Source organism: Dermochelys coriacea, chromosome 3, assembly GCF_009764565.3.
Source record: "Dermochelys coriacea isolate rDerCor1 chromosome 3, rDerCor1.pri.v4, whole genome shotgun sequence".
NCBI classification, from domain to species: Eukaryota; Metazoa; Chordata; order Testudines; family Dermochelyidae; genus Dermochelys; species Dermochelys coriacea.
Window position 1 is genome coordinate 104,363,510 of NC_050070.1, and position 21,321 is coordinate 104,384,830.

The 21,321-nt window shown below is 40.3% G+C and overlaps 1 protein-coding gene across 7 annotated transcripts in view; it reads left to right on the forward strand.

Annotated features, from left to right (window-relative positions):
* The first annotated feature begins 445 nt into the window (after window positions 1-445).
* MYB (MYB proto-oncogene, transcription factor) overlaps window positions 446-21,321 on the forward strand; it is a 35,918-nt gene continuing 15,042 nt past the window's right edge. Inside the window, exons 1-14 of one of the 7 annotated variants that reach the window (XM_038397353.2) lie at window positions 942-1,290; window positions 5,850-5,967; window positions 7,445-7,516; window positions 8,234-8,326; window positions 8,780-9,000; window positions 11,040-11,274; window positions 12,235-12,315; window positions 12,718-12,822; window positions 14,102-14,359; window positions 16,390-16,752; window positions 18,282-18,424; window positions 18,869-18,983; window positions 19,073-19,198; window positions 20,575-20,685. In XM_038397353.2, the coding sequence (XP_038253281.1) occupies window positions 1,268-1,290; window positions 5,850-5,967; window positions 7,445-7,516; window positions 8,234-8,326; window positions 8,780-9,000; window positions 11,040-11,274; window positions 12,235-12,315; window positions 12,718-12,822; window positions 14,102-14,359; window positions 16,390-16,752; window positions 18,282-18,424; window positions 18,869-18,983; window positions 19,073-19,198; window positions 20,575-20,685 (2,064 nt within the window). In that variant the 5' untranslated portion in view covers window positions 942-1,267. Of the gene's footprint in view, window positions 1,291-2,871; window positions 2,945-5,796; window positions 5,968-7,444; window positions 7,517-8,233; window positions 8,327-8,779; window positions 9,001-11,039; window positions 11,275-12,234; window positions 12,316-12,717; window positions 12,823-14,101; window positions 14,360-16,389; window positions 16,753-18,281; window positions 18,425-18,868; window positions 18,984-19,072; window positions 19,199-20,574; window positions 20,686-21,321 lie in introns of those variants that run through there. The other 6 variants (XM_043511012.1, XM_038397354.2, XM_043511014.1 and 3 more) reach the window with 6 other exon arrangements.

Here is a 21,321-nt window from a genome sequence, read left to right on the forward strand (position 1 = left end):
CAGTCCAGGTCCCGGCTGCAGCAAGAGGAAGGACAGTAAAAGTCCCCAGCGTGACTGCATGACAGACTCCAGCAAAAATCAGCCTCCTGCACCAGCAGCAATACAAACCCAAACAAACAATGATTCGTCCCTTACAAACTACTGGGCTTCACTCCCTTCGTTTTGGGGGTTTCAATGTAAACCCTGCTGAAGCAGAGCAAACTAAAACTAAACAAGCAAGCAACAGGTGTTCTTTGAGCTGGGGACATTTCCCCCTTCCACTGAATGAACTACTGTCACACACACATACAACTCAGAATAACCTAGAGTCAGTCACATACCACACATTGACTCACACGTATCACCCCCCTCACACACACACACACACACACACACACACACATTGCTCTACCCAGCCAATCCTACTCCACCGCCACGCAGGCAGATTCAGCCCCCACGGACCCACCACACCCCGCACTTAAGCACAGGCTTGCAGAAGCAGGACCCTCGCACCCCTCCCACAGCCGGACCCCCCTGTCCCTCGCACACGCGTGCCAGGGACGCACCCCAGAGGAGGCTCCCCTCAGGCTGTGGCCGTTCGGCTGCGGGGCATGTCACACTGTTGGGTCTGTGAGCCTGGCTCTGAAATGCACCCAGCGCAAGTCCTCCCTCCTCTGGTGTGTGTGTGTGTGTGTAGGGGGGGGCGGTTTAATCACTACACGGTTCTTTCGCATCAACCCCCCCGGAGAGCTGGCAGGGGGGGGGGCGAGAGCGGTGCTTCTTAGCTCTGCTGCCCAGGGACAACTTGTGTATGTGTGTTGCGGGGGGGGGGGAGGGGGAGTCATGGGGACTTGATGCGGCTGAGCGGGGATTGTGCAGCAAAAGGCGCCTCTCCTGCTGCCGCCCTTGCCCCGCTCCTGGCCGCCGCCGTCGCGCGGGCTCCCAGGCACGCAGGGGGAGAGGCTGGAAGCGGCTCCTCGGCCAGCCGGGGACCCGCGGCCCCGGCCCTAAACCCCAGCGGCCGCGGCTGGAACCTCCGCGCTCTGAGGCGCTTGCGCATTGCAGGGGCGCCAGATTTGGCGGGAGGGGGAGTGTCCAAAAAGCCCTTTGTTTGATGGCATCTCTGTTTACAGAGTTTACTCTTTAATCTCAACCTGTTTCCTCCTCCTCCTCCTGCTGCTCCTGAAAACTTCGCTGTGCGGCGGTGGGGCACTTTTAAGCAGCACAGAAAGCAAAGCACTTCAGCCAGCACAGGTCCCCCCTTCCTCCCCCAGTGGCTAGTCCCAGGATGGCCAGGAGACCCAGGCACAGGTAAACTCTTTGCAGCATGAAAGCATTTGTGTGCGTGTGGACGTTTAATAGCCTATGGCTAGAGAGGTTTATTTGGGTTATTCTTTTTATTTTTTTAGTTTTTGCGGGAGTGGTTTGCCGGATCCTCTCCACGCCTGTCAGACTGTGCACAGGCAAGGGGAGAGGGAAACTTAAACAGACCCTGCAAGACCAAATGAATAGCATATTAGGAACCCCCTCCCTCCCTCCCTTCTCAACCACCCCCCTCCCTCCCAAAAAACCACTCAGGATATTGGGAAGATCGCAATTTGCAGTGCATTTTGCAAGTTGCTCAGGCAGAAATTTCCCAGGACCGTGCATGCCACGCGTGGCTACAAATTAGAAGGGGGGGGTGAGTGTGTGTGTGGGGAGGGGGAGACAGGGTTCCCACTTGGACTTGTTGCCTTCAGCGATCTGTGCCGAGCTGCTCTGCGGTCTGTTTGGGCTGGAGGAGCTAAGCAGATGGCAGATGTAAGCCCAAAAATGTCGGACTTGTTTAGTGGCTGCAGGTAGTTCATTCCCGTTTCATTCATTCTTTGTGGAGGTGGGATGTCAGGTGGGTGGCAGACAGGCGGCGTGAAAAGGAGGCGCTGGGGAGGGAGCAAACCTTTTTTTTTTTTTCTTTTTTTTTTTTTTTTTTGCAGTTGCAGTTGCAGAGCCTTTCTTTTAATGACTCCGACTCTGCCCCGCTCATCTCTCGGTTTATAATTATGCCCTGCAAGGCTTTTTATTTGTAATGCACACGCCGCTCCGCACATGTCGGAGCCCGAGCAAGCTTTTCAGCAGCGCGATGAGAGCAACTCTTTAGACTTTGGCAGGAGGGGGTGGGGTGGGGAGAGAAGAAGGAGAGAGGGGCGTTTGGCAGCAGCTGTCATGTGGCTGCTCCCGTTGCTGTTTTCCTCCTCCTGGGGAATGGGCTATTGCACGGGACGGGGGGGGGGCACAGACCGCGAGCTGTGTTGTGGTGGTGGCGGGGGGGGGGGGGTTACTGGGGGGTGACTGATCCCTGCTGCTCCCTTCCCTCTGGCGGGCGGCGTGCTGCGAACGGGAAGGGAGAGGTCTGAGCGCCTCGTGGTGGCTGCTGTTACAGACACACACACACACTGCGGGAGGATTGTTTTCTAATGATCTCTGGACTGGCGGTCGGACACGTGGAGATTCTCTCTCTCCTTTCTGTCCAGCAACCCCTCCTCGCCCCCCCCCCCATACACACGGCTTGCGACAGAAAAGCCAATCCCCCTCCCCCGCAGCTTTTCCCTCTTGTTGCCAATCGCTGACTTAAGAAAGGTTTGCTTTGCCCAGCCTGTGAAATCTAGAAGGGGGGTGGGGGTTAGGTGCAAACTAGGTTGTTACTTAAGTATGAGAGAGCGAGTGTGTTACTAGGTCGGACGAACTATGAATTACTCATCCTGTCCCTCCTGAGAGAGAGAGAGAGAGAGAGAGAGAGAGGACACAGTCACAGTGCATGTGCATGTGTCCCCGCCTCGCTTGCGCCTCCCTCTTGGGGCTAGATGGGAGGTGGTAGTGGTGGGGGGTGAGAGCCTAGTGGGTAGTCTGTATTTTATTTTGACTTTGCAGAGGGGCGGAATGAGCGTGTCAGGAGTGGTGGAGGAAGCCAGGCCTGCAAAACGAAAGGGTCAGTTGCTCTTTACAGGAACTGAATGAGCGGGAGAGACGGGAGGAAAGGGGAGCTGCTTAGCAGCTTTCAGAATGGTCCTTCCTAGCCCGAGTGGTGGTGATTCGCCGTGCTCGCGGAGCAGCAGATACTTTCCCTCTGGTTGCGAAGGGGATGTACTGGTGCGAGAAGGGAAACTCTAGATTACATAGTTTAAGCAGCTCCGTGAAGTGCTCTGCAAGGAGATGTCGGCAAAGTGGATTAGTCAAAACAACGAAAGTGGAGTCCCCTCGGTTGTTTGTGCCCAGTTTTTTCAATCACAGTAGAGCAGCAAGTCATTTCCTCTCCACCCCCACCCCCTTTTTTTATCATTGCACAATTTGGTTTCCTTGACAAAAATGTAGCATTCATATTTGTAGAGTATTTAAACAGCACTGAAAGCTAGCATGTGTGGCATCATTAACCATTTCACTTAGTCCACACCACTGGTAATTAGCAAGTGCATTTGTTGTTGGGGCCAGATTTTATTCATGCAGATATTTAAAAAAATGTTTCAGACATATGCTAGAAAACAGATTTGCTAAATGTGGTGCGGATCATGCTATAACCCCCCAGGCCGAATTCTCTTGTCACAGGAGACACAGAGTAGGAGTTACTCATTCTGTATGCCATAATAAGGTCCTTGGTAAGTAAGGAAAGAATTTAGATTATAAGCATTACATTAAAATAATGGTAACCTTTTCATCACTAATCTGCTCCAGTTTCACTTGTGTCATGTTCCGTTGATGTACCTGGAACATTTGGCAGCACTGGAGATGTCACCCTGCTGGCTGTACCTGGTACTTCCAATATCAGTGACACCAATTTTCAAAATGATACATGGGTATTTAGCTACAAAACTTCTTTTAACATTAATAGCAGTCACACAATTGTCTCCATGTGTTACTTAGAAAAGAAAATCTAACTTTAAAAAAAATAAAAGCAAAGAAACAGAGCTAAGGCTGTCATTCTGTTCATATGAATAGGACCCTGCAACCTTTATTCATGTAAGTAGTCCTACTGTAGTCAGTGAGACTACTACTGTGAATAACTACTCTTTTGAGTTGAAGGATTGGATTGAGCTGAAGTCACTAGCTATACCTAAATATTCCACAAGTCTTTCTGAGTGAACTATCTAGTCCAGTGGTTCTCAAACTTTTGTACTGGTGACCCCTTTCACACAGCAAGCCTCTGAATGTGACCCCCCCCAATAAATTGAAAACACTTTTTAAAATATTTAACACTATTATAAATGCTGGAGGTGAAGTGGAGATTGGGATGGAGGCTGACAGCTCAGGCAATCCTCTCATGTAATAACCTCGCAACCCCCTGAGAGGTCATTACCCCCAGTTTGAGAACCCCATATCTAGTCACATGTGCCACCCTACCTAGGCACAGTGGTAGTAAATTAAGAATGGAATTAGCAGACCTGTTTTGTCAGTTTGTTAGCCATTTGCGTCTTGCTCTCAAATAGGCCACATGCATCACTGCAGATGCTGAAAAACCTCTTAAATAGCGATTTTCCTTGATACGCAACATGTGCTGGAAGACAGGGCTGAAGACTTAATGTTATTTTAACCTAATATATTTTCTTTTAAGCTTTTTGATTGCTTGAATTTTGGTGGTACTTGCATCTTGGCTAGCAACCTGTACATTGAACTTCAATTTAGTGCCCCCCCACAAAAAAAAAAGGTCTCTGAAAAACAAGGTTAACAGGAGGAATAGTGTCTGATCCATCCTTAATTGAAGTGTTGTTAGTGTGGATTTATTAATATGGCTGTTTATCAAAAAAAGGTTTTTAAAATTGTATCTAAAGATTCTTCCACATATCATGATCATTAGTTAAATACTACATTGTCTTTTCTGTAGTACAAAAGATGTCAGCTCTTTGTTGAAGTTTTAAAAGTGATGTTTGTATCTTAAAGTTGGAAATAATACTTTACCCAACAGAAAGACAACTCCTGTTGCAAAACACTTCAATTTTAGCTAGCGGGATTAGGGTGAGTGCTGGTTGTGAAAACAGTAATAGATTCCTTTTTACCCATAGATAGCCTCTGGGGAAATCCCTTAGTCATTAATTAGGTGAGGACTAGAGTATTTCAAAAACAGTATGAGGTATTTAGAAATGGGATAGAGGTAGTAAAATTATAAAGTTAGCAAAATACTCAGTATAAGGAGACTTGATCATTTATGTGGTTACTATAGAGATCTTATATTGTACTTGTCCTCAGCTTTGTCTATACTTGACCATGAACTGTGACATATTTGATAAGAATTTACAAAATAGTGTGATCACTTGATGGCCTTCATTTTAATTAGTTTTGAAAAACTTGTGGCCTTCAATATTTTTGGTCTTCTAATCCCAAAATGATGACTAAGTATATTATTGCATAATTTTACTATTTTTATATTTGTACATAAAATACCATGTGGGAATTGTGTAACCAGCTACTTCATCAAATATGTGAAAACATTAAGCACTCTTCAAAATATGTAGCCCGAGTTAAAGATTTTGCATATGTACTGGTGTAAAGGACATAGCCTCTTGTTCTCTTTATTGTCCTAAACATTGTATTTTAATTTGAAACTTTCATTGGTTGAAAGGCTGCCAAGGGTGTAAATTGCCACTGATCTAACAGTATGAGCAGGTCTAAACATGTACAGTAATAAGAAGGTTGCCAGCCCTTTGCTTGTATCTGTGGATACCAAAAACAGCAAAACCAGTTCAGAATAGTAGAACAGAATGCAGAACAAAATCTTGTTGTGCAAGTTTTCAAACTTTTATCTGTATAACCTTTGTAAAGATTGTTGTTTTTCATATATTTTGTAATTCAGGAACTTAAATCTTCATGTTCCACTCTAAGTCGCCTCCTGTTTCTTTTTGTAGTATATATAGTAGTGATGATGACGATGAAGATGTTGAGATGTATGATCATGACTATGATGGTCTGCTTCCTAAGGCTGGAAAACGTCATTTAGGAAAAACCAGGTGGACCCGTGAAGAGGTAAATAAAGATTCACTTACTACATTTGGGTTAAAAAGAGAGAGTAAATGGGTCAAATTCTTCTCTCAGATGCAGATTTCATTAGATATCAACTTCAGCGTGAATCTCATGCAAATGTATGAGGGCAGAATGTGGCTATATACATAATTAGATGTAAATTTGTGGGTTGTTGTTTGTTTTTTTAAAAAAAAAAGTCTAAATACTCCAGAAAGACTGTTATACCGGATATGTGTTCAAACTACTGCATTAAACTGGCATGATTCAATAATTTTAAAGTTACCTGTAGCAATGTTTGATTGTTATTGCTGGCTCTTTTGTTTGAAAATGGTTGCTATGTGAGAAATGACGTCTATTCAGTATCTTAACAGCAGCAAACAACTGTGGTGCAAACTTCTGCCTTCTTATTACAAATAAATGGATCATCTGAAGTTTGTGCTTTAATAATGGAGTTGTGATTCAATGGGGCAGTAACTAAAATCTGGAAGAAACATCTATTCTGTACCACAAACTGACATTAAAGATACGTTCCCCTTTTGAAAGACTGAATATAAGAGAATATGCTTTGGTAACTTTTAGTGCTCTTGTGTCTATTTTCTGTGCAAATTGTAGTTATAAAAAGTTTCATTTACAGGGGTGGATAATCCATGGTCATTTACAATGGTTTAATTTTTGTGTGAAATGTGTTAATTCAGTTATTTGAGTGATATTTGGGCTTGTTCAACACCAGTGATTCATACTGATACATAAACATTAGCAGGCCGCTTCATGTAAGGTTTTTTTAAAAGCTTGAATTGCTATGGCAATGCCTTTGTCCTTCTTGATGTTTTTAATTGGCTGTTTTTGGTCTTTAGGGCCTACATTACTGGACTTTCCTATTAGGATATTGGGCCAAATTCTCTGCTGATGAAAATATTCAAAACTCCTTTGAAGTAAATGGAGTTTCACCCATTTAAGAGTTTTGCCCATTTACACAAGCAGTAAATATGGCGGATTACTTATGTTATGCATTCAGTATAGAATCTTATGCAGTATTGTGATTAACATTTAAAGCTTTTTGAAAACAGCCTAAAGGAGTATGGAACCTAAATCCTATTGAATTTCAATGGACTTTGGACATCTAACTCCTTTAGACTTGTTTGAAAATACCAGCCCCAAAATAATAATTTAAATTGCCTTGGCTGGTAAAATGCAGATCAGCATAATTTGCATAGTCCAGAAGCCCAGAAAATATATTTAAGTTCCTACCCATAACCAAAGAAAAACTATCTGCTGAATGAGGAGGTGTATTTGGCAAAAAAAAGTATTATCAGGCCAGAGACTTCCCTTTTATGTCGGTCCTGGATCCCTGAAAGAAGTGGATCCATAAAAATTCAGCAAAGTGGAGTATTTTCTTTTTTTACCTTAGCTTGACTGATATATTTTAGTTGCAGCACTAAATGATTGGAGCATTGATGATGTTGTCTTTATGAAAAACTAGGATGAAAAACTAAAGAAACTTGTGGAACAGAATGGTACAGAAGACTGGAAAGTTATTGCCAATTTTCTTCCTGTAAGTGGACGTTGTTTCTGTTTTCGTTTGTAGAGATGACAACTCTTTATCACCCATTTTCAAGTAAGGGGTGGGGGAGAGGTTATTCTTAACTACATTTTCACGTGATATAAAGCCCCCCACAAATGGGAACTTAAGAAATGCAGCTATAATACAGTAGGATGCCTTGTTGAATATCATTTTTTATGCTCAATTTTATTTCTCTCACTACTCATCTCAGATGGGGGAGGGGAAATGTAAAAAGACTTTTTTGGGGATTTGTTATAGAACTGATGATTGATCTGTCAGTGAAACAAAAATGTCTTAGTACAGAAAAAAAAACTAGCTTTGATCACTAGTAAATGCTGCTCATAAAATATGAGATCTCTTTTGTGATCTCTTACTGTTGTTCAGATTCTACAGATAACATAACACTTATTCTTTAAAAATATCTTTAATAGATATTAAAGGATAAATTTGTTTAGTTACCATGATACAGTGACAATTATGGAAAAGATGCTTTTCTAATTCAATGTGCAGAGTACTTACCAGCCGTTGATTTGCTGAGGACCCTCATTTCAATCTTGTCTCAGTTATTCCCATATAGCTTCATTGTATTAATTGGCAATGAGATACATAGAGGGTCTGTTTGGGGAGCAAGTGCACCTAGAAAGAAATATTGCAATTCTTTCATCTTATTTGACAAGTGATTAATTTGTATATTTTATATGTAATTAGAATCGGACAGATGTGCAGTGCCAGCATCGATGGCAGAAAGTACTAAATCCTGAACTTATCAAAGGTCCATGGACTAAAGAAGAGGATCAGCGGGTAATCAACTTTTCTTTCAGCCTCATATTTTAAATAGTACTTAATGATAGGCCCAATACTGCAGTCATAACTGGGATAAAACTCATCTAGACTTCAATGATTTCAATGGGAGTACTGCCTGAGGAAGGACTTGAAGACTGGTCCCAATAATATCAATACTTAGCATTTTATTTAGTGCTTCCTGGTACAGTTTCAAAGTGTTCTACACAAATCAAGTAATTAATACTTTAATGCTGCAAATCTAAATGTATGCTAGAAATGCCTTTGATATTACCAAAGCCTTTTCCTTTCGGGTAAATATATAAATAGAAAATACAAAGCAGTGCCTACTCATCTGCTCTACTATAGCAGTTTTGAGAAACTTCATTGAAGATGTTGGAGCATTACAGAATGATTGCACTAATTCATTATGTCACACTAAAATATGGGTGGTTCTTCTGTGTTTCCTTGAAGGTGATAGAACTTGTGCAAAAATATGGCCCAAAGCGCTGGTCTGTTATTGCCAAGCACTTGAAGGGGAGGATTGGAAAACAATGCAGGGAGAGGTGGCACAACCATCTGAATCCAGAAGTAAAGAAAACCTCCTGGACTGAAGAAGAAGATAGAATTATTTACCAGGCACACAAGAGGCTGGGAAACAGATGGGCAGAAATTGCAAAGTTGCTGCCTGGACGGTAATGACATATAATAGCCCTTAAATAGGGAAGAGAAGGTTTTGAGTCTGAGCAGTCTGTTTCAGATGACTTCTTAGTACACTGAAACAATTGCATGTTATGAACCAAAATGCTTTGAGCCAAATCCTAGTGCCATTGATATCAATGTGTGTTTTTGCCATTGATCTAAACGGGACCAAGTATATGGAGAAATATTTGTTAAAGTATTTGCCACTGCCACTGAAGAAATAGTAAGCATAGTAAATCATCAGGGCTTTCCTAAGTGTGGCTCTAGTCTTGTTTGTGTTGGAGTATTTATCAAAACTTCTGTTGACTCAATGGTGCAAGATCAGACTCTACACATGAAACTAAGTTTACATTCAGCTAAGAGGATACAGTCAACTTGAAATCCAGTCAGTATTTTTAACAATGAATTAAAAGTTGTTTCACAACATACATCTGCCCCTGTGTCCCAGACAGTTTTGATAGTTTTACATTAATATTTTCCCCATATCTTAAAGTGTTTTACTCTTCTCTGTTGCTATGTGAATGATCCAAATACAAACTAAGGGAAACTAACTAACTAAAATGCCGTCCTGAAAACCCTCATGTAGAATGAGTAACTTTATTCATATGACAGGTTTCATAGTAGCAGCCGTGTTAGTCTGTATTCGCAAAAAGAAAAGGAGTACTTGTGGCACCTTAGAGACTAACAAATTTATTAGAGCATAAGCTTTCGTGAGCTACAGCTCACTTCATCGGATGCATTTTATTTTTATTCATATGAGTTGTTCTATTGGCTTCAATGGGACTACTCATCTGTAAGTTTGCATCTGTAAGTCTTACTGACATTGCAGAGGTAACAGTGAAAGTGCCCAAACACAATGTGCTGTCAAATATACAAGATAAACAAGCAACATTTTTTTCCCTCTAGACTCCAGTAGTTGGTAAAACATCTCCAAGACACAAGTGTGATGGCCTTTTTTGGCTGGAGAGAAGAACCGCAAATAGGCTTGTCATTTGGAGAGCCTTACAATCTTATTGCAGCCTTCCTTGTACCACAGACACCCACAGTTAATAACACTGGGTGATGGTGAAGTAAAGACTTTCAGATAGAGGAGTTATATTTGAGTTACCCCAAGACCTGATTTTAATAATACAGTTCTCATAGCTTTTGTCTAATCACACAATTGAATACTTGAAAATTTGTTTTCTGAAATTTAAAAAAAACTTTCCCTAATAACTGTTCAGTTGCCCAGTTATGAAATTTGCTTGGAGGTTAACCATTTCACTGCTGGTTCCTGCACTTTCTCTTTGCAGTAATAGAATGCAGAAAAATTCTATTGGAATGTTAATGCTTCAAAAAAATGATGGTGCATGAAGCAACCTAGAAGGTGGGTTTTGCTCCACATGCCAGTTGCTTCATTTAGTGGAGATGTGGTAGACCTCAAGTGATTAATTTCTCACAGTGAGATATAATTGAAGAGAAACATCAGAACTGGATCCATAAATCCTATTCATAGTAGAGATCCATGCGTCTTATCCCATACATTCTTATGGTGAAAATTGCCACTGGTAGTTGATTTCAAAGTGCAATGACCTGAGAGAGCTGATTTGTATTTGGAATTGTTAAAAATCTGTGCTTAAGAATTATGGGTTAGTAGGAGGAGGGTAGAACACCTTTCTGTGTTACACACACCATTGAATTGTAACAAATTTATTGAGGACTCTTAGAAATACTCTATACTAAGAACAGTTTCCAGTCAATTAACTTTAATTTGAATTGGAGAGACAAGGTGGATGAGGTAATATCTTTTATTGGATCAACTTCTTTGGTGAGAGAGACAAGCTTCTGAGCCACACAGAGTTCTTCTTCAGGTTCAGAACTCCTTGTGGCTCGAAAGCTTGTCTCTCTCGCCAAAGAAGTTAATCCACTAAAAAATATTACCTCACCCTCCTTGTCTCTCTAATAGCTTGGGATTGATATGGTTACAACTGTACTGAATTTGAATTGAAAGTTCTATTTGAAAAAGTCTTTATATGCATGTATTCCTCCATAGAACTGATAATGCTATCAAGAACCACTGGAATTCTACAATGCGTCGAAAGGTTGAACAGGAAGGTTATCTTCAGGAGTCTTCCAAAGCCAACCAGTCATCATTAGCTGCAAGTTTTCAGAAAAACAATCACTTAATGGGCTTTGTTCACACTCCACCTTCTGCACAACTTCCAGCAGCCACCCAACCCCCAGTTAACAATGACTACTCCTATTACCACATCTCAGAGCCACAAAATGTAAGCTGCTGAAAACTTTTTGTTGCATATATAGATCTGTGATTAAGCTATCTGCATTGAAATTGATGAAGAATGATGTTTTTGTTATTGCTTTCATGGATGGGCTGGAGGAATGAGGGAAAATAAGGAATGCTGATCTTAGACACTCAGGCCCTGATTCCACAAGTCAGTTAAGCATGTGCTTAACCTTCAGAACATGCTTATGTCCCATTGAAGTCAATGGGACTTCACACGCATAAAGTTAAGCAAGTTCTTTGGAGAACTGGAGTATCATATACTACAATAATGGGCATACATAACCCTAAAATAGGTAAACCTGCTTTCATACCTTTGTGCTACAGTGTTCTAACATCTTAATTTTTAAAACAAACTAACCAACCATAATGCATATGAAATAGCATTTTTTACGGTGGTAAGTATTGCACTTGTTGAAATTCAGCTATACTTGGGCCTGATTCTGTAGTCCCTTTTTATGTGACTCTCCCACTGACTTCAATATTTGTTCTGTTTGAGTATTGATTGCAGGGTCATTATTACTGTTTATAATCCAAATCCTTTTATGCTAATAATTAATATGAAAATTATTGCTACCTTTAAACACAATTGTGTTATGAATTTTAGATTGCAATTGGGTTTTACATTTTATTGCAATTTATCTGTTTCCCATTTGCACTTCAGTTTAGAAACATTTAACAAACATAAAACTTTCTTTGAATTATTCATCCATTCTCAGAACTGGTGGGTGCTTCTTATTTGAATGTCTTTCCTCCTCTGATACTTAGTGTCGTATTTACTTGTTAAAAGCTGCTCAGTTTTCTTGCAAGTTAGGAGAGAGGGATTTTATGGATTTTAAATGTTCAATGTAAGATGCAGGAGTAGTGCTTGAGTTTAACCCAAACACACACTGCAGCTCGCATAATGGAATTAATAACTTTGAGTGTCTTTTGTGTTTTGGCCTAGGTCCCTGGTCAAATTCCATATCCAGTAGCACTGCATGTAAATATTGTCAATGTCCCTCAGCCAGCCGCTGCAGCTATTCAGGTAGATAGTTTAAAGATCATTTCACGAGTCAATTTGTTAAATATTTGATATGGAAGTTAAAATGCAAACTTCTTACCTTGGAAAAAATATTTTTAACATACTGAGTGATGGAGAAGAAAATGGGGAAGGGGAGGGTGTTCTGACATAGCTAACAATCAGTTCTTTTGAGGTAAATTTGAAACACATTAGCTGATATTTAGTGTGATGGCTTTCACTTTTTCTATTTCAATGTCTGTATTGAAATTCAACAGGGATTTTTACAGTGGAAAACACAATTGACATTTGTTTTTACCTCTGAGGCTAATTTGGCCATGATACCACAGGACGGCAAGCCATAAGCATTTTAGTTGCAACATCCGATCAGACCTTTATCTTTTCTTTTCCCTTAACTCTTAATTGCAGAGACACTATAATGATGAAGACCCTGAGAAAGAAAAACGAATAAAGGAATTAGAGTTGCTACTAATGTCGACTGAGAATGAACTGAAAGGGCAGCAGGCATTACCAGTAAGACTGTCACTGTGTGCTTGGATGGAGGGATAGCAGCTTTACCCCAGTGCTTGTCTTTTTACCTTTTTCTCCCCCTCTGCCTGTGACACTAATCAAGGCTCTATATTTCCGATTTAAAAGAATGAAACATAGCACATATTTAGTATGAATTTGCTTTATAAATTTATGTATGTTATGGTACTAAACAATTTGCAGGTATTTTTACTTTTGCAATGTCAGCGGGAGCAAGTTTGGGCTCTACATTTTACCACAAGGGATAACACTAAAGTTATCAGAGTAAATCCCACCAGATCTGATATTACTGGGGATGTGTGTTTCTGAAAGTGTGCAATGGTTCATGTAATGAAAATGTAGTGCCTGTTCATTAATTTTTCCTCTCTGTTGCATTCCTTACTTCAGCTATGTATTACATACTTTGTAAACTTCAGACTTGGTGCATGTTTGATAATTTGTTTTACTTTTCTGTGAATAATGTTAGAACCTTTAGCTGCATGTGTGCAACCCGTGCTGGCTATTACTGAATTCTCACATTTTGTCACGCATAGGTGGTAAAATAGATAAGTAGCTTATTCTATGTAATAATATAGTTAAAACAAATAAACCAAAATCATCCTAGAACATAAGTGATAGCCAGCAGATACTTTTACGAGTAATGTTTTCTGGTTAATAATAAAACGATTGTGTGCATGATGTGTTAGTTTGGCCACTTTTAACTTTAGTTAATGTTTTGCAATTTCTTCTGTTGCATGATCACACTGGAAAGAAACTTCTGTTAATTTGCTCTTCTGCTTTCCTAACCACGTTGATTTGACAGCCTCTTCATTGCATTGGTGTAAGCTGTAGTGTTAGACAGGGATAGAAGAAGATGAGATATGCAAACAAAAGCAACTCTAACTCTTAAATCCTTTAGCCTCTTACAGGGCTGAGTGTTAAGCAGGGAATTCTTGCCAATTCTTGCTTCACACAAGAATTGTAGACTCTTTATGGGACTTTTGGAGTAACATAGTAGTATGAATGTATTGGATATACAATATATATGCCCATGATACCTAATACTGAATCTAAATAATGAGGTACTTTCAAGATAAATAAAATGTACCATTACAAGGTCTTGCATTGATGAAAGGAAACATCTTGACAATTGTTTCATAGGCGTAAGCTTTTAGATGATGCAACTACTTTTATCTTTCCTCCAGCAGCATCTGACACCTTGTGCAATTTCATTGCTAAGTTCCTTCTGCCTTTTTTCCCTCCTTTTTTTTTCTTCTTCCCTTAGACACAGAACCACACATCAAGCTACCCAGGCTGGCATAGCACCACAATTGCTGACAATACCAGAACTAATGGTGACAGTGCACCTGTTTCCTGTTTGGGGGAGCATCACCATTGTACTCCATCTCCGCCAGTGGATCATGGTTGCTTACCTGAAGAAAGCGCATCCCCTGCAAGATGCATGATCGTTCATCAGAGCAACATCCTGGATAATGTTAAGAATCTCTTAGAATTTGCAGAAACACTTCAGTTAATAGATTCCGTAAGTAGAACTGTCAGTTCAGGTGAATTTGCATGCAATCAAGGTATAAGGGGAGTGGAGCTGGGAGCTCCCTATATTTATTTCTATTTTCAGAACAACATAAATGCAAGATTTGAAACTTATTTTTAAAATAACACATGGTTGTTTGTATCAAGTCCCAAAGAGTGATTTAATCTTATATAATATATGGATTTCTTTTTTTTTTTTTCCTCCTTGTGTGTGTGGGAGGAGTAATTTTCGGCAAACTACAAAATTCAGTAGTTTAAATCAGTGCTACTCAAAGTGGTGGTCCGTGGACCAGTGGTGGTCCGTGGACCGGTGCCAGTCCGCAAGCCATCAGCTGACGGTCCGCGGTGCCTGGGTCCTGAGGCAGCGCGTTCTGCTCGCGCTGGTTCCACTCCGTGCGGGCTGCCCCAGCTCATGCTGGCTTGACCCTGGCCGCTGCTGCAGCAGCTGCCAGAGATTCTGCCATGGGCCGGGTCCCCCCCCCCCTTACACCGCGGCGAGGGAGAGGCACAGCGTGTGTAATGTATGTGTGTGTTTCCTGCAGGTTGTGGCATCCATTCACGCTGCCCCCTGCCCAGCCCCGAGCAGACAAAGCCCACGGACACACTAATAAGGAGAAGGCTCATTAATCTCTGGCAATTTCTTGGGCTTGGCTGCCACACTCTCTCTCCTTTTCTCAACCCTCCACCCCATTCCAAAAAAATAAAAAAAGTAGCCCCTTGATGCTGGAAGACAGTTTAGCGCAAGTTTGGGGAGAGCAGGATTAATTATTGTTGGTGTTGTTGCTCTGTGAAATTTGACCGCATCTGCACTGATCAGCAGAGCTGGTGGAGGAAAAAGACACTGCAGCAGGTTGTTGGGTGGGAGCGGATAAGCCCCCTAAAAAATGTCTGCCAACTTTTATTATATTCATTATATTGTTTCTGATATAAGTTATTACTATGAATGTTCAAATAATATTTTCTTGGATCATAATACAAATAATAATAGTCATTTTATACTATCTGCACAGACGCAAAGCCTTTCAGTCAGTCTTCAATGCATTTAAATGAGAACATCTCTGCGAGTACGCCACACTCCCATTCCAATTAATACAGTGAAGAATGTTAGTTTTTCTGATCTGATGTGCTATGTGCCTATGTGAATACAATAATAATATGGCACAAATATGGTACCAGTCCCTGGTACATTGAAAAAAAAATTGCCGGTCCGCCACATCAGATAGTTTGAGAAGCACTGGTTTAAATGGACTCTTAATAATACCCCATCTCAAAATTAAATCAAATTAGAGATAACAAAACCAGCTTGATATTTAATTCTGACAAAAGTGTCAGGAGTCTGTAGGCTTATGTGTGATTGTGCACACTTCTATATGCTTTTCTGGAATTCTTCCTTGCTGTGGGACATAACATCAATAGCTGCCTCTTTTCAAAGCTTAACGAGCTTGCATGGCATATTTAAAGAATTGGAAACCTTAATTTAATACTGAGTGGCTTACTGCATTTAACATAGGCCTTTGTTCACTGTGATTTTTGGGTATGTCAGTTGAAATAGAGCTATTACGTTGATATGAGTTTTTAGGTGTCATCTTAATTTATAACAACTAGGGTGCACATTTCAAACTTTGCTACACTCATTCAGCATGTAGTTGCAAGCATCCTGGTTAGAGAGGGGATGAGCTTCATTTGGAGACTGATTAACGTATTCTTCCATAATACGAAGATATTATCTCTATATTGATGTAACTAATATTGGTAGGACATCACTTGATTCATTGCTACTTTCAGGAATTCGGTTTCCAATACCAGTGGAATAATATTCAGTTTAATATACTCAGTGGATATATTAAAAACATGAGTAAGTGTTCATAATATTACACAAAAAAATAGGGTCAAAGTGAATTAATTGGGAAGGGCTTTTTTGTTGTTGTTGTTGTTGTTGTTACTGGCATATCATAATGCTGTATTTTCATGAGGTGGCACTATATACTGTCTTATAGTTCCGTGCCTCCCACGTTGTTTCAGGATCCTTCATCATGGGGTGATCTCAGCAGTTTTGAATTCTTTGAAGAAGCAGACACTTCGCCTAGCAAAACTCCCTCAGGCAAAGTCTTACAGCTTCAGCAAAGAGAGGCCAATGCGTGTAGACCTGAAGGACGCTCTAGCACAAACTTGAGCAAAATAATGTTGAGTCAGGGTTCTCTTGACTCACCAAAGTCCTTATCTGCCTCAAAATGCAGCACAGCTCCGTTGGTCATTCTTCGCAAAAAGAGAGGGCATTCCAGCCACTTAGCCAGTGGCTACAGTAGCTCCTTCATATTTGCTGAGGCCAGCAGTTCAACTCCTAAGCGCTCCCCTGTCAAAAGCCTACCCTTCTCTCCCTCGCAGGTAGATCAAGTCTTCTGCACAGATGTTACTAATTCTCAAAAGTCACCAGAGTGTTTACAGTTTAGAAACTAATCCTTTGGAACAAATGACTAATTGCTGTTGCACTTGTTGATTTCACTCCATGTTTGAATCTTCTCACTGCTGTTAGTCTTCACCACTGAGTTTAGATTATCAGCAAGCTAACTGTTGATTCTCTTTTTTTATTGTCTCTTTAATTCTTGGTGGTTTTGAAGGGGAAAATGGTTGTTTGCTTTCTCTTGCTTTTAATTCCTCCAACTACCAGAGTTTAACATTTCTGTTCGTTGTAACACTTTCCCATCTCTGTCCATTTACGCGGTGTGATTCACTGACCCAGAAAAACCCAAACTCTGTTTATTTAAAATAACATGCAGATTGTGAGACAAACTGACAACAGACAGAAAATTCAAATGATTCTTGGGGTGGGATGGGACAGGGATAAAATTTGTATATGAAGGTCATCTTGATCTCCATTTCGAATTTCCTGTCATTTGTTGCTTTGTGTCACAGCTGTAGCATTATGTCAGCATGATTTTTTTTCTTTGTGGATTTCTTGGTTTTCTTTTTTGATGATCCTTAAAGAGAGAAAAATAATTTATTGGAGGTTATTAAATGCATTTTGTTTATCTAAAGGTCTGGTACATTTGCAAATAGGTATATTTAAACATATATTATTGACTGAGCTAAGTGCATATTTTGAGATGTAACAAATTAAAAAGATGCACATACAAAAATATAGTACGACTAGGCCTATTGGGTAATATATATTTTGGCAAAACTTTGACTAACAGAGTAATGATGCCACTAAATTCATAGAATCATAAGCATTAGAGATGGAAGTGAGGTTAAGGCCACACCCTCCCAATGCAGAATCTTTACCTAAATAATACAACTGTCTCCTGTTCAATCAGTCCAATACTTGCATTTCAGAAGATTCAGTGCATTTGTAGCTTGCTATAATTTTCATTTTGTGCTGTGCAAATGGAGTACTCTATTTTCAGAGAGATAACAGGAGTTCAGTGTCCTATAATAAACACTTTATTTACTAATTTAAAAACATGCCTAATATTTTACATAAAGCTTAATGGAATTTAACCACCATACTTTATGAGCCAACTCCTGAAATCCTTATTTATTTTTACTGAAGCCTTACTTAGGCAAATGATGGTGGAAGTCATTTGCAGTTTATTTGATTAAAAACTGAATAGAGTTCTTAAGATTTAGCTCTGTGAGTAGTAGTAAATGCTTCTTATTGGAACAGAAAATAATTTTTGTTCATAGTTCCAGCACTTGAAATGCTAATTTTTGCTTCATGATTCTCTCAACCAGCTGCTCATGAGTTAACACCCTTACCCTGTAATCAGACACTAATAGCCATACATACAATGATATGCGGGTCAATAGAAATAATCTTGTTAATTGTATAGAAAGATGATTTTTTTCCCCAGTTTTACTCAAAGGCATCTTCATCATCTAGGTGTGCATATTGCTTTTTCTTTTCATAACTGCAGTTCTTAAACACCTCAGCCAACCATGAAAATCTGGACCTGGACAATCCTACTTTAACTTCCACTCCACTCTGTGGTCATAAAGTGTCTGTTACAACACCACTTCACAGAGACCAAACTTTTAAGACTCAGAAGGAAAACAATATGTAAGTCCTTTTTATTTTAACATTGTATTTTCAGATTCTCCGGGGTTTATTTTTTCAGTTTAGGACTCAGCCAGCACAAAATGCTGGATTGTTTGTTACAGTCCTGTTTGTTGATGCATTTTCTTTGGATTTTCTTTAGTTTAGAAAAATACTTGTATTTTTCATTATAGAGTTTCTGAATGGCTAACAATCATGTATATACAGTCATCAATTTATTAGATTATTGTTTTACATTAAATTATTAAAACACGTGCTTCCTCCATAAAAGTAAAATAGCATAGTGTGAACTCATGGCATTATCACAGGATAATATTTAATATTAATTTAATTTAATAATCCATCAGTCTTTAACAGTTGGTCACTTTTCCATTGAATTATAGGGTCAGAACAAAGATGCTCAAACACATTCTCTGTAACAAAATTTTTCTCTCACTCATTTTAAAGTTTCAGAACTCCAGCCATCAAGAGGTCAATATTGGAGAGTTCTCCAAGAACACCTACTCCATTCAAAAATGCACTTGCAGCTCAAGAAATCAAATATGGCCCCTTGAAGATGCTGGTAAGAAAGAAATGGTGATAAAAGTCACTTGGATATTAGTGTGAAGGGATTGCCTGAGACATAAACTATACATTTTTTTTTTCTTTCAGCCTCAAACTCCAACTCATCTTGTAGAAGACCTGCACGATGTTATCAAACAAGAATCTGATGAATCTGGTATTGTGTCTGGGCTACACGAAAGTGGAATCCCTTTGGTGAAGAAAATCAAACAAGAGGTAAGGCATAAAACTTTTACATGGAGCAACCTAAATCAGTTTCACAGCAAACAGTTCTATCAAACTTATTTTCAAACAATCAGAGGTGTCTTTTTTTCCAGGTGAATACCAAGATCTTAGTGCCTGAGCTAATAATAAAACACATGAGCTAAATAATTAGTCCTAATAATATTAGTAAGACTGTGTTTTAGTTCTGGGTATTTTTTGTAAAAGTCATGGACAGGTCATGGGCAGTAAACAAAAATTCACGGCCTGTGATCTGTCCATGACTTTTACTATATACCCCAAACTAAAACTTGGGCTGGGGGGCCATGGATGCTCAGGGGGGTGGGGTGGCGGTTTAGGGGTGCTGTGAGTGCTGAGTGGGTGGCCTGGGACCCACGCTGGTTCTGGGGGCGGGGGAGGGTTGGTGGGGCTCACAGGCTCCCTACCCAGCTTTGTGTCTCTGCAGCTCCTAGGGGGAGGGGTGGCCGGGGGCTCTACACGCTGCTCCTTCCACAAGCGCCAGCTCCGCAGGTGCAGCTCCCATTGCCCGGGAACTGCAGCCAATTGGAGCTGCAAGAGCGGTCCCTCCCTGGCCCTTCCGCCTAGGAGCTGTGGAGACATGCCAGTGGGAGCCAGATACCCCTCCCAGGTAAGCACCCTCCACCCCCGGGGGCATACTAACCTCCTTCCCCAGCCCTGAGCCCCCTCCCACATCTAGACTGCTGCTGCTGGACCAAGGGCTGCCAGCTCAGGCAACCCCTGAGCCAGCACCGGCCACTGCAGAAGTCACTGAGGTCACAGAAAGTCACGGAATCCATGACTTCTGTGAACTCCATGACCAACACGCAGCCTTAGCTATTAGTACCCAAGTCATCTCCCCTTGACTTCATTGGAAGTCTCTGTTGATTCCAGTGGGAGTTGGTTCAGGCTATTATAATGTGCATTATTTGCATCTTATAAAGGTAAATTTGTCCAGAAATTTAGACTAATTTTTCTAATATTGGTGAAATATATAAAATAACCGAATGGGGACCAAACTACAGAGTGACCTAGAAGTCCGGTGGTTTGAAAATATCTCATTACATTAATTTATCATTTATGTGAAGCCCCAAAATACATGTTCTGTCACTACTTTTAAAAAAAGATTACAACTTGTATAAATAACTGAAAGTGGAACTAGTGAATATCTGAATGCACATATTCAAATATCTATTATTTTTTAATTGAGTATTTAAGAATTTTTGGATGTAAAGAACAAAATTGCTACAAAGGGCTAAATTGTGGCTTTGGACACCTGGACCCTGCAGACCAGTCCAGTTGCTGAGGAACTTAAAGCATAAATATTCTCATGGATTTTGCCTTTTAACACATGGTTCCTTTTCTGCTTCCAGGTGGAGTCTCCAACAGCTAAAGCTGGAAACTTCTTTTGCTCGAATCACTGGGAAGGGGAAAACCTGAACACTCAGCTCTTCACACATGCATCTACTATGGAAGATGTGCCCGTACGTACAAGTGTACAAACTCCAGAACTCTCTTGTCATTTTTAATCCAATATTCTTAAGGGCAAGAGACAGAACAATTTATTTTTGAACTTCCTAACAGGAAAAGTATTGGTTCATTATGTATGTAGTGCCATCTATGTGTTTGTGTATTTTACACATATGTGAAAGACAAGGGGCAATTCTGGTCTTAATTAGACCTTGGTGACTCCCACTGAAGACAGTGGGAGTTTCAGGCATTCAGATATAGGTGTGGCATTCCCGACTGTCTTTGTAAAAGGCATCCACTTAGAAGAGAGCTGTACCTCTATATAAAAGCGACTAGATCACAGAGTTAGAACTGGTAGAAGAGATGAATTTCCACTTGGGTCCCATTCTGGCAAAGCATGTGCTTAGCTTTAAACCTCTGAGTAGTTCTATTCAGTTCATTAGGATTGCTTAAGTGCTTTACTGAATCAGGGCCTTACTCTACACTTTATAATGCTGCTCTATAATCAGGTTTCAGGGATGAGAGGGTCCAAGCTCCCAATGCAACAAGGCATGCTATTATCCAGTGTGCAATTAGGGTGGATCTGTTTTTAAAACATTTAAATATTGTTTGTGGTCTTTCTAAATTTAGTGTTATGAAAATTCCTCTAA